This window comes from Marmota marmota, unplaced genomic scaffold, assembly GCF_001458135.2.
Source record: "Marmota marmota marmota unplaced genomic scaffold, marMar, whole genome shotgun sequence".
Taxonomy (NCBI): domain Eukaryota; kingdom Metazoa; phylum Chordata; class Mammalia; order Rodentia; family Sciuridae; genus Marmota; species Marmota marmota.
The window spans coordinates 7,694,161-7,708,398 of NW_025999998.1; the positions used below are offsets into that span (position 1 = coordinate 7,694,161).

Here is a 14,238-nt window from a genome sequence, read left to right on the forward strand (position 1 = left end):
AAATAGGAGACTATCTCCTGATTTTTACAAAATTATATTTAATTATCTTTATAATAACCTTATTTGAGTAGAGAAAAAAATTAAAGCTGGGTTTTCACTTCATTTCATGAAGCTAGGAGCAATTAAAAGTCATTTGGTAAATTTGCAAAATATAGGCATTTGAAGTCCTCTGTGATGACATAGGTCCTATTTTACCTCTTATTTGCCTTTTATTTATTTGTGTTTTCTGCTCTTAATCATGAAATTATCATGTGTAGAAGTTAGAACATGGTATAGTTCAATTGTATAGAAGCCAATAATGTAAAGAAGCACTTTTCAGTTTCTGTTTTCCTTCATTTGAAAATTAATGACTATTTTTACTAATCAAAGATGATGAAAAGAATACTTAGAACTGTGGAGTTTGTTTTTGTCTTTCCATAATTTCTACATAATGGAAACAAATATTTTATATATTTAGGCAGAAGGATTTGGGTGTTTTTGACTTTTTAAACTTACAGAAATTATATAAAAATATTCAACATAGAGATGCTACACTGTATAACTTTAGGTGATGTACCTTTAATTACTTATAAATAATAACCTCAGAGGTTTTTTTTTTTTTTTTTTGGTAAAGAATTTACCAAAATAAAGAGTTTAGTAAAATAAAAAGTACCTTAGTAATTAACTTCATTATATATTAATTCCAAAGAGGGTCTTATGACCTATTTTCATGGGAAGGTCATCTAGTTTTTATGTTCCACTTCACGGAGAATTCATTCTACTTTCTATGGCCTGTTTCTGCTGTTTTCTCCTGCCAAGGTACATATGTCTTGAACCCTGGCACTTTGTCAGTTTTATAAGATTTATAGGTCTGTATGCATTTGAATTCTGAATTATTCCATGATGTTGTTTTTTTTAATTTATTTTTTATTAGTTCTAATCAGTTATACATGACAGCAGAAAGCTCTTTGATTCATTGTACACAACTTTTAAGTAATAGTATGGCTTTTAGATTGCTGGAGGTTCAGTTCTCGCATAAATATATTTTCTTCTATCTATACTTCAAAATAGTAGTATATTTTAAACTACAGAACATGATTATCTCTTCAGACTAAAGGAACCAGTTTTCATTCCCTTGAAAAAAGCTTTTTGTTTCTTTAGTATTTTTTTAAAACCAAAATGAGGAAAATCATTATTTGGGGACCTAACCCTCTATTTCTGAATTGATAGCTCAGTAGTTACATATACTGTGCCAATATTTTGAAACTCTGGGCTTTATTCAACATTCTAATAGCTGTATTGTTGTGCTGCTTTTGTTACTGAAAAGGATTTCAATGGGTCCTATTTTGAGGCTCCATTCAAACCTTGAAACATATTTAATAATAGAAAGGGATAAAATTGGGGTTGTTTGGGTTTGTGAATGAGTAGAATCCATGTTCTCTAAGTACATTTTACAGTATTTCAGCTTTTACTTCTAATGTTCCCCCAATCCCCAACAATTATGTCTCCTGTTCCTTTTAAAATTGTATTCTGTGTTTGCAATTGAGTTAGAATGCAAAGCCTAGAAGAATGAGGAGAAAATAAATACTATGCAAGAGTATGGGCTTAAACAAATGAGGTGTTATAAAGAGAGAGAACTATAATGTAGGAAAATTGACAGTGTTAGTGGTAGGGTAAAGTCCCAAAGATTCATTCTACTATGGCATTTACTTTCTACTCCTAATCCAAGAAGTAAATCAATATAAATCATGAGGCAAACTAAATCAGCTATTTTTAAAAAAAATTTTTTAGTTATACATGGGCACAATATCTTTATTTTGTTTATTTATTTTTATGTGGTGATGAGGATCGAACCCAGGGTCTCACATGTGAGAGGTGAGTGCTCTACCGTTGAGCCACAACCCCAGCTCCAAAATCAGATATTTTTAAAAAGGAAAAAAAAAGTGAACTTTATGCCAGGAATGTTATGTATCAGTAGTATTATCTGTTGAAATTATTAGAACCAGACCACATCTTTTCTCAAGTTTGGGGGTCTAAGTAAACAACAAATAAATGAAATCACTGTATTTTTAAATAAAGTGAATAAAAGGTACTGTTTTTTAGATCCCTTCTCCAAATCAAATTTGAGCAAAACTGACTATGGATATACTTCACTCTCCAAACCCTTTCCAGTGAATAAAAAGAACTTCCACTCCCTCCCAACCCAAGCAAAATGATGATATGTAGAAAACTGAAAAAGAACTAGATACTTCAAGAGAAACATCATTTTACTTTTCAGTTTTTCCCCATGATTAATGCCTTTTACCCCTACCTATGCTACTTGCTTTCTACCCATACCTATACTATATCCTTACCTTATACTATCTGCTATCCTTCAGTTTGTATGAAAAACACTACAAATTGTGTTTGTGGTATTTCTTGTTTGTATTTTTAGCTCTGTCTTTGGACTTTGGAGAGCAAGATCTAATCTCTGCAAGTGATTAGACTTTGTAGGCATTAAATTTTCATTTTTATTTTGCTGAAAGAGTACATATATTCAAATGACTTTTTTTTTAAATTAACAATATTATTTATGTAATATGATTTTAATGTCTTCAAATGTATAGTGTTCATATAATATATGTTAATCTTGGAAGTAAAATTCTACTCTATTTTTATAAAAACTATTTAATCCACATTCCTCTTGCATTTCTTTTTCTAAATGAAAGAAAAAATTGGAAAGAGCACTGATGTCTTGCTATATATAGACTTGTGAAAAACTATTTTCTCTTTGCAAGAATTTACATATTTAAAATGTTATTTTTGCAAGAATTTTCAAGTTCCATTCAGAGCAAAACTTGTCATTTCTAATAGCAAACATGGTCTTTCTCATGAACATGGGGAAATTGTGACATTTTTATTCCAGGTGGAAATTTGCCATTTTCACAGAAAAATTTCCCCATGTCTGTTGTGATATATCTTATTCAGCCTACAAAACTGATATAAATTCATAAAAACAGAGACTAATAAAATGTGTTTCAAAATAAAAAATATCATCTTGTTTTAAGTTTCAAAATACTAAATGTTTCACTACAACATCCTATAATAAATTTATCTTATTTCATCTTTCCTATGATAAAGAGAAAAATGTTGAACTTGTCCAAGTCTGTAGAATTTTTCTTTGTTCTTAATTTGCCACTTACAAATTCATATTTAATGTACAGTCCTTTATCCTATTAATGAATTTTTGTTGGCCAAAACTGTTTTCCCACATTAAATTACATTTAAAATATTAATTTGAAAACAAAATACTTATCTTAGGGTCTTGAACTGATTGACTCAGAATCTTATTTTGATTCTTCAGATGTTCTCACTATAAAAACATAATAGGTATCAGGAAAAGATAAATAAAAAATATACAAGATTAGTATGCTGCTTTTACCTGATTTTTCAAAATGTGAAATTAAATGGACATTCTCTGTGGTTGATACTGGTTTGACTTTGTGTTTCCAATGTTGTTCTTTTATAAAGAGGAAACTCCAAGTACCATTACTATGGAATTCGTGTCAAGCCAGATTCTCCTCTTAATCGTCTGCAAGAAGATATGCAGTATATGGCTATGAGACAACAACCCATGCAACAGAAGCAAAGGTAGACTCTGGAGTTATCATTGATATGTCAAAGCTATATATTTCTAAGTTGCTTAGGTCACTTTTTTCTGAACAGAACAAATACCTAAGTGCATATGAATGTGGCTGCTGTTGACAAACTTTCACTATAGATAACTTTTAAATGTTCTAGAATTTTAATGTTCCTGTTTTCCACATTTAAAGAAAATATTTATTCTTTCATCCTTTTGGCCCTTTTTAAGTTAAGTGTAACATCCAATCCTCCGAAACTATTCAGACAGGGAAGTGAAACATAAAACATAGAAGCACACCTAAGCAAATAGCAGCAGGAGAACTTGTTTCATTATCATGAGCTTCTCACTTGCTGTTCTGCATATCATTCCTTTTGACTAAGTATGAAGTCTTGCAGAATGTTTGGGACTTTAACACTTTCTTTGAGTCCAACTTTTATTAATATAGAATTGCAGATATTGGAGTCATAAGAGATATGAAGCATTCATGAATGGATGACTGGATGGATAATAGGATAATATATCTTAGGAGTGAAAAATACCTCAGTCTAGTCTGGTCCCATAACCTTTTGACAATCAAAGCATTGGCAACTCTGCTTTACAGATGAATCCCAGAAATGATTTATTTGCACAAGCCCATAATTCTGTTTCTTAGCCAAGGACTTTCTAGTCAGTCCCATGTGCCTAATATCAAAATTTAGAAAAACAAAAACAAAAAGAAACCTTCCTCCTTTTACCAGCATCACTCAGCCATACCTGTAATTATTATTTTTTATTTCAACCTAACATATAGTATTCAGTAGAAAAAAAGGAGGTCTCTGCTTAAATCCTAATCCATTAATCTAGTTGACTTGGCCAGTTCTCCACATCCATACTAGTTTAATAAGAAGCACTAACTCTAAGACACTGATAGAAAAAGAATGTATCACACAGTAGTCCTTCATCTATTTAATCAGCAAACATTGAATCTCTTTTTTGTGCTAGGCACTGCATGCAGAGGATAAGACATAGTTTCTACCTTAGGTTAAAACATTAAAAGTAGAGATATATGGGAAAATCGGGAGGGGAAAAGGAATGCAGTCTGAGACATGTTAAAATACAACTTTGGTCAAGAAACTATAAACTACAAAGTAATTTTCAGGAAACTCTGGAGAGTGAGGATTGGGGAATTTCATAGAGAAGTGCTCTTCAGTAGAGAAGAGACCAAGAGGAGTCAGAAAAAAAAGGAATATTCAGGCAGAAGGAACATGTAAACAAAGTCACCTAGGGATAATATCTATGATGTCTTTAGTAAATGGCCCATGATTTAGTGAGGTTGGTATTGCAAAAGGAACATTGAAGAGATGACAGAATAGCTTACTGGGAGATGCAGTTTAGAAAGCAGTTTGGATCATATATTAAGGGATATAGTTGTATATGAAGCTAATAAGTTTGTTCTTTGTACAGAACATAGCTTTGAAGCTTTTTAAGGCTTTGAAGCGAAACAATTGAACTTTGATTTTTTCTAGAGTGATGACTTTTTGATTTGGGGCAAGACATATTTAATGGGAAGAGACTGGAGGTAAGGATACTTGTTAAGTGGTTTTAAACACAGTGATGATTTCCAGTGTATGTATTCCAGCCTGCAGACTCAGTTCAAGATTTGCTTTATAAAGAGGTATCTCAAGAGTTTTAGATTTTTAATTCATAAATTCTCAATTTTGTTTTTAATAGTGGATTCTTATTTTTTGAAATATAGCCAATGAAATATATTAAGAATGAGTCCAAACAATTAACAGAATGAATCATAGAGTAGAACCTTATATAGTTGAAGATAGGGTTTGAATGAGTTATAATAAACTGTTACTTATTGTCTTGGATTATAATTTTTCTTCTATTTACTAGTAGCAGCAGCTACAGCTCTTACTTGCTGATGTGATCTCTACCCTCATGCATAGCAACATTACACATTGTGGCTATAGTGAAATGAAAAAAAAGAAAAAAGCTTGATTCAAAAGTAACATACTCAAAATAATTATGAGCAAAACCTTGTTAAATTATACCTAAGAGAGCTAAAACCTACTTCTTCATATGATTTAGCTTTCATGAAAATGTAGGTTTTCATAGAACATTTTTTTATAAAAAGCCTAAAATACTCAAGTAGGAGCTACAGTTTCTAAGGTCTTCTATGAAACAGATTCCAAAGCTATCAAAGTTAAGGAGCTATGAAAACCTCTGCAACCTCCATAATTGCTTTTAGAAACAGATGCAATATGTATGTATTTAGGAAGTGATATAAAATTCTCAGTAATATTAATAAATTCTACCAACTTGAATTTCTTATATCATATGCTTTCTTGTGAAATAAGAGTGTTAGGTACTGGACCCTCTTTTCATTCATTTGTGTTTTTGATGATGCAAGTTTTGTATTGTAGACGGTTGCTCTTGAAATTCTGTCTTGATGAATGATTGCATTAGCGTTGTCAATTGCACAGATTTCTTTATTGAGATTAGCAGGAAGCTTCAGTTGTCTCATTGAAGGAGACTCTTCACTGACAACCTGCGTAGGCCTCAACTGAACCTAGTTACTTCATTGTGTAGAAGTACTTGGATAGAAGAGAGTTTCTCTCCTTGCATCTGGATGTAAGGGTGAAAGTTAAGCATATTTGTTTAAAATGATGGAAAAAGAACTTATTGTATCGTTTGTTTTATGCCTTAAACAATTAAAAATTGATGATTCCAAAAGTGAAATGATTCTATTGAATGTATTAAGATTTGTATAAGAAGAAACTTACACATTATGTTAAAATGCAAGTGATATGTGAAAGGTTTAAAATATTTCATAGCAGGTACTGGTATTTAATATGGCAGAATATTCAGATTGTTTAAATGCCTTCATGATTATTGAATATATCTATGTGGGCACATCTTCCATCTTATATAGTCACATGTTTCATGTGTTCTTATAATGAAAAAATTCAAGTATATTCAGTTATTATTTTGTTAATTAAATTCAGGTGTTTAATTTGTAAATTTTTCTAGTGGATTTGGTATTAAAGTACTTTTAGAGATGTAATTATTATTATTTTATATGGTTGTATATTATCTTTAGCTCCTTTATATGCAGAATCTTATTTGAAGATTAATAGGATCATAGAGGAAATTTCCACTTATCTGCAAATCATGGAACATAGCCATGAGTCTGGAAATAAATGGAAAGTGCTTCTGACTGAAAAGCAGATGTCACACAGAGTCTGTAGTTTTATGTACTTGAAAATAAATATCCATCCTCAAACCATTTACTTAAAATAAAGGTGCAGATTAAGGCCCACTTGATTCATAGGCAACCATGGAATACGACAGCTGGCAAAGGAAGTATAAGTGGACAGGGTCTTCTGCTTACTTTTGAGTTGTTCATTACAGTAGTTTGTTGATATTCAGTGGAGAACAAATGGACCCAGGCACTCCGGTAAGCCCTTAGAGTAAGATTCTAGAGAATATAATCTAGTCTGACACAATGTAAAAACTGCTTTGCAGATTGATGGCATTATGGGTAATTAAGAAGAGGAAGAATGTATAATTTTAATAGCTTCTGTTGAAAACATCTCTTATAAAAATAATATTTGCATTTAAACGAGGTAATCTTAAATTCTTAAAGAGATTCACTAATGGACTAATTTGCTTTCCCTAACTTAGACAACATTAATTTAGGTTATCAAAGAAAAAAATGAGATCAGTAATTTTCACCTCTACAAACTAAGTAAAAATGTTTGCTTCGGTTTCTTTTTAATATTTAAAAGAAGTACATAAAGAATATTGGCACTATATTTTAGTTATTCTTCCAAATCCTAGTAGCAAAAGTAGTGAAATGAAGCCAAGTGTTTTTGACAATGTGCTTGTCTGTGTTTGATTCCAGTAGCCATTCTCAAAATATTAAACTGCATTTATCATTTCTTCAACAAATATATATATCAATTGTCAGTTGCATTAGAATATGTGCATCACATCTAAAAGAGATGGCACAGGATTCTAAATGCTAGAACCTGAAAGAAGAGATGGCCTAGTCCAACCCACTCTTTTTTTTTTTTTTTTTTTTTTTTTTTTGTGGTGCCAGGGATCAAACCAGAGTCTCCTGCATGGTAGACAATCCCTTAACCACAGAGTTAAAATTCTCAATCCTCAATCCATCCTCTTGATAAGAAAATGGAAGTCCATAAAGGGAAATAACATCTGAAATCATATAACAACCTAGATACGAACCCAATTCTCTTGTCAAAGAGGTAATATAATCTATTCAGAAACATATAATATTTTTTTCATAAAATGAAAGGAGAAAACACATTTTAATGAGTATATTTCAATTAAGTTAGGAAATGTGCTACTTCCTACCTATTTGCATGGTCTCTTCACAGGAATTGAATTCTGTGAAAAAAAAGAACTTTTGTGGCACTGAAGGGGAAGCCAAGAGAGGTCCTGTGAAAAGATGTTATAGCAAAACTGTTTTTGCTTTGTCTATGATTATTTGTATTTATATAAGGAGAAAGGAAGTATTATTATTATTATCATCATTATTATAAGTACTAGAGAAAAATCTTTAGGAATATTCTGGTGCTTTGGAGGAAAATGCAGCCTGGCAATTAGACAAGTTTGGCTTCTGTTTCTTTATACTCTATGCTTGTGGTTTTCAATGTTGATTAATGTTAATAGTTTATAATTATTTTCTAGACCGTGAGTTCCCTGGGATCATCACAGAGCTAAGCATCTAGGGCAAGTAAATTGGTCTGAGGCAATGAGGGTGGCAGGCATCTTTAGTGAGATGATCTGGTGCCTGTGCATTTGGCTTTGGAGACAAATAAGAAATCTTGGCATTTAAAAATGTTCAATGTGCACTGTGGTACTCCATGATGAAATGACCATATTTTCCATTAAAGTCAGGAAAATTATAAATAATCACAACTCAGTAATTTCAAACTATAGTAATTCATGTAAAGTTTGATAATAGTAACAGTCACCACTAACTTATTCTCCTGATAAGTATTTATTGAACACTTAAAATGTTCTTTTAAGTTCATACAAAGTAAAGCACTTTATCTGTAAGATCTCATTTGGCAATTATATTGTTATTTACTGATAAGGAAACTAGGTCCACTTAATTTGGGCTGCACGCAAAAAGCTCACTAATTTATTTTTTTCCTGGATAAAGATTCAGATACCTTTTTCTTTTTTAAAAAATTTATTTCTATGTCCTGGCATCAGGTAGAGCCAGATTGTCATTCTCCAAATAAAGAAGTTGGGGAGGGGTATCACTCTGGAATCTGTTTAACAGAAAAAGCCATGTGTTATTCAGCTTCTCATGGCTATGACCAAAATACTTGACAGAAACAACTTAGAGAATTAAAGGTTTATTTTGATCTCACAGTTTCAGAGATTCTGTCCAAGGTCACAGGATACTGGACTGAGGTGAGATGGAACATCATGGTGGAAGGACATGGCATAGGAAAACTGCTCGCCTCATGGCAACTAGGAAGGAGAGAGAGAGAGAGAGAGAGAGAGAGAGAGAGAGAGAAAATGAATAAAGGAGAGGGGAAAGTTTGAGGGAGAGGAGAGAAGAAACACACAAGCATGAGGAGCCAGGGACAAGATATAATTCACCAAGAATACACCCCCAGTGAGCTAGTTTCTCCAGCCATGCCCCACCTGGCTATAGTTGACACCTAGTAGTCTATTCAAATCATTAATCTATCATGTGGATTAATCTACTGATGAAATTGTAAACTCTCATAATCACTTATGACAATTTTGCATTGTCTAACACATGAATATTTGGGGGGACACTGCTAGATCTAAACCATAACAAGCCAACTGTAGATAAAAAATGTGGCATGCATATATATTTGTAGTAAGAATATATTCTTCTAGATATTTAACTGTAAATTACCTGTACTAAAAGGACACAATAAAGAAATTCATAAGATCAGGGAATCATGTCTGTCTCATCCAACATTGCATTTCAGTGCTCTATAAATATTCATTGAATTAATGAATAATCCATTCCTCTGGATCATTCATTTTCATTTTAGCCATGGGCCTCAATCTCCTTTCCCTGCTGCAGTTAATACATTTAAGGCTTGGGTTGTGGCTTAGTGGTAGAGCACTTGCCTAGCATGAGGCACTGGGTTCTATCCCCAGCACCACATAAAAAAAGCTAAATAAACAAAGTAAAGGTATTGTGTCTATCTACAACTAAAAGTATTTTTAGGAAAATACATTTAAATTTAATTATTTCTCTTCTCTTTGCTCAATTATAAATCTAGAACTAATGAAGAGATACATACTCTGAAAGCTACCAACAAGAATTCAATAGAGAGAATTCTATCATTAATCAGCAAGGTTGATATTAGAAGTCATTTAGATAAATATAAATGTATATTTTAGTGTGGCATCAAAGAGTCAGTTACTGTTTTGAAAGAATGAATCTCTTCACACAGTGGTACTTTTTTCTTATCTATTCATGTTTATATCACTTGGTTCATTTTATACATCAGGTAATCTAAAGACTTTCTGGGGCAGTTTTTCAAAAGAGGTTTAAAAGAAACTTCTAGTCATAGAAAATTGTAGCCTCTTGCCCTGATTGTCAGGTCATCATTTTTACTTATTTATGCAAATCAGTGATCATGTACTTTCATATATTATGAACATAATAATGACTCTGCCTGTAGAGTTAATATTTTGCATGTGTATATTTCATCTGCTTTGAAAGGACTTTCCAAATGTTTCATTTAGTTTATTGGTACAGTTGATTGAATGTGATGGTAAACATATACTACTCTTTGTCTTCCAGTGAACTGTTTCGGTATCCTTGGTTATAGATTACTGACAGAATATTATGATTACAGTAGAGTTGCAAATGTCCAAGTCCTAAATAATAGCTATAGGTAACCCCATGGGGGAAGATTCCTAATAATTTTCTAAGTTTTCTGTGTCAGTGGCAGGTTTCATGCATATACTCAGCTATTAAAGCATTAGAGTTTCTTTCATTTACTAATCATTAACAACTTTAGTTCTGATTGCCCATGGAGTTGCAAGCTGTTAAAATGATCGTTTGCCTCTTACTAATTTTGAAATCCAAAGCTGTTTCTTCCTTTGATGCAGTGCAGGTCATTATCAAGAACACATCATAACTCAAGAGCATACATTTGTAAAATAAATGGGGGTAAAGGAAGGGTAATACTTTTAAATACTGAAAGTTCAGGTTTTAAAGAATTCAACACAGAGGGGTTTGTTTGTTTTCAATAGAAAGAATGTTTTTATAATTTAATATTTATAAATGATTTGTAAATAGTGCAAAGAGGCAAGAAACTATAAGTTCTGTTTCATTGCTAAAAATTTAGTTGAAATTCAACCAGAATTAAATAATGTAGAATTATCATGTTAATAGAATATTTAAAAACTTAGAGAAAAAATCATGTATACTGAACCTTTTAAAAACCCTGAACTTATAGTGCCCTATGTATAGTAAATGCTCAATAAATATTTGTTAAATTCATTAAAAGTATGTTAAGATTAACTGATGGCATGATAAAATGAAAAGTTACCTTAATCATTCATTCATTCTCCATTTAAAGATATTTATCATGTATTTCAAATTTAGTTCATGGGGGAAATAGAAAACTGATGAAATTTTTTTTTGAAAATTGGCTCTTCTCTAATGTTAATGGGTATATTTCTACAACATTGGTCTGAAGGACTCCTTACTGGGTCAAGAGGCTCCTATGGACTAGGACCGTGCATGATGCCTAGAAAACATCTCAGAAGCATATAATACCAGTTGCTAAGCCCCATTCTCAAAGATTTTATTAGGTATGTCTTGAGTGAGCCTCAATATTTGAATTTTTGTATTTGAATTTTTTAGGTATTTTACATATTTAATTTATAGGTATAGGTATTTGTTTAGCCTATTGTTAATGTGGTTGTTTTTGACTCCTTGTTAAACTCCCTTCTCTTCTGGGAAGACCCAAACCTCTGAGATGACGGTAGGAGATAGAATGTTTTTCTTAAATATGGAATCAGGCAGATGAACATCCAGCCCCTTGCTGCCCAATGTTTCTGGTTTCTGGGGATTTCTTGCAAGCACTAATCCAGTGTCAAGCAGTAAACTTTGAATGTGCCACTGTGTGATTCATTACTTAACAAAGAGGAAAAGCAAAAGTTAACATTACCTAGAAGCTCTTCCATACTTTCAGGCTCACACTAATGCAACCCCCAGCCCTTGCTGGTGCCATTCTTCATAGAGCTCTTTGAACTCTGTCCCTGGAGTCTAGCATGAGTCACAATATAAGTTTCCGGTTTACAGCACTTCCACCAAGGAAATACCCATACAGTATTATCTGTGCCTGTCTTTCAATCTACTATTCATCTTTCTATCCTTATTCTTATGGTTATAATAAAAGCACTCATTTCCCAGCTCTGACTGTATTTTCTCTGTGTTTCCCTTCATCCCCACTATGTAAGAGCTTTTCTAAAGTACCGACCTGTACATTTTCTCCTGGATTTGTCAATTTATCTCCTTCTTTCCTTGTAAGCTGGCCTTGATGCATTTGCCATCTCCCACTTAATATAGTAGACCTCTAATTAGTGCTTCCCACTCAATCTTATTAAACATCATCATACATCAATTGTGATTCATTGTGATTTTGACTGCATATTAAAAATACAGTATTTCCTACTCATAGACACTTACACTGTGTTTGATACAATGATAATGCTGTCTTCTTAAAGAAGAAGGTAATTTTGCTTGTAGGTTATAGGCTTGCTAAGCACTGTGTGTAGGTAGATTGTGGCATAGCATCTGTCCTCAGAAAACTTATTCTAAGAGGAGTATATGACATTTTTTCCCCACTTGTCCTTGGTTTCATGTCTTTAATACTAGTTGCTATATATGGCAAAGGAACATTATAAAGCACAGCTGGGCAGAGTATCATAATTACTTTATAAACTCACATCTAAACTTAGTAAGTTAAAGTCTATAGGAAATATTTTTTTTTTCCTCTTCTCCGGTGTAAATGATTCAGATTCCTTTAACTACTTTGGTTAAACTCTGTGAATTCCAAACTCCACTAACTTAAATTAAGAAACATAAACAGTTTTCAGATATATTGTTAGTGATATAAAATTTCATAGTTGAAAAAAAAGAGCTAAAATCAAATTAAAAAATAAATGAGAATAAGAAACTTCCCTAAATGAAATAAGGATGTAATCATTCAAGTCTGCTAGAACAGAATGATTAAGTAACTGCTCCCCTACACAAGTACACAAAGTACTTGCCTCACAAAGGGTTAGGGTTAGGGTTAGTGTTAAGAAAAAATGCAGAAAAAACATTAGATTTTTCATAAATGACACTTCTAACACATCTTCCATTGTCTTTGGTATGGTCCTGAATGGGGAAAAAAAAAACAACAAAACTTTCCAGAAGATTTTTCTATTCAATAAAAGAGTAGGTTTAAATGTCTGACATAATTTCTTTATGTAAATTTAAAAAAATACACAGTGAATCTCACCATTATGTATATCCACAAGAAATTACTTAAAAGAAATAACTATGGGTAAAATGACAGAAATATCAATAGAGGAAAGGGAGCAAATGGTGGGGAGAGAGAAAGGGAAGGAGAGGTACTGCATTCCTAAGTTAGAACAAGATATATTCCATGCTTGTGGAATTATGTCAAAATGGATTTTACTGTCATGTATAACTAAAAGAACCAATAAATAAAAGAGTATATTTTTATATATTTATATTAGAAAGTACCAACTAATATTTTGTTGTTGAGGAGGTCATCACTAAAGTTATAACCATAGAATGAGATGAGCTGTACCATTTTCACCTGGCTCATCCTTTGACTTATCTTTGCTTTCCATAGTTGTTTGTCAGCTACTGTAACATAAAAAATAAATGTCAATATCACTATGAGAAACTTTGAAATTTTCATGAAAGTTTCATTTTTCTAAGTTATAATTGATAACATGCAAGTCTGAATCATTTCCTAAGTAGCCTGAGCATTATTTGTGCGATGTTTCACCAGATCCATTCATTTCATACCTGTTGTCAGAGTACAGACATCTCTAAGTATATAGTAATCACAAGTTAGGGGCACTGATATTTACAATAACTTCACACTATTGATGTAGTTGAATTTTGGTTTAAACAAGGGTTAAGTAGATGGTGAGAATATCTAGTTCTTATGTTTATAAACACAGTTGAAAATAGCAATAAAGGAAGTACAAACATGATAATGGGAATGAAGCTATTTCTAGGTGATAAGTTTATTGTAGATTATTTAAAAATTCTTTTCTCTCATTTCTAAAATGAAGAAAAATACTTACAATCTGAGAAAAGAAGAAATTAGAGCTGCCGCTTACTTATTTTATGTACACTTGTCCTAGAAGACTTGCCTGAGATGTTTCATATATGATTTTTCTCTTCTAAAAAGTTTTTTTTTCTTTTTCTGCTTGCTGCTGATGTACATTTTTTTCTATTTTAGCAATATGAAAAGTACATAAGGTCATATAAATAAGATCTAAAGATAAATACACTGCTGTAGCTGACTTTTTTCTTCTTTTATTTTGGTAAACTAGGTTTGTAGATGTATTATTGCATGTATTTT

At 32.0% G+C, this 14,238-nt stretch overlaps 1 protein-coding gene across 1 annotated transcript in view; it reads left to right on the forward strand.

The window, feature by feature from the left end:
• The window catches only part of Rfx3 (regulatory factor X3), a 211,380-nt gene that overhangs the window by 130,929 nt on the left and 66,213 nt on the right, over positions 1-14,238 (forward strand). The window contains exon 8 of the mRNA XM_048806776.1: positions 3,490-3,610. Coding sequence (XP_048662733.1) covers positions 3,490-3,610 — 121 coding nt within the window. The remainder of the gene's footprint in view (positions 1-3,489; positions 3,611-14,238) is intronic.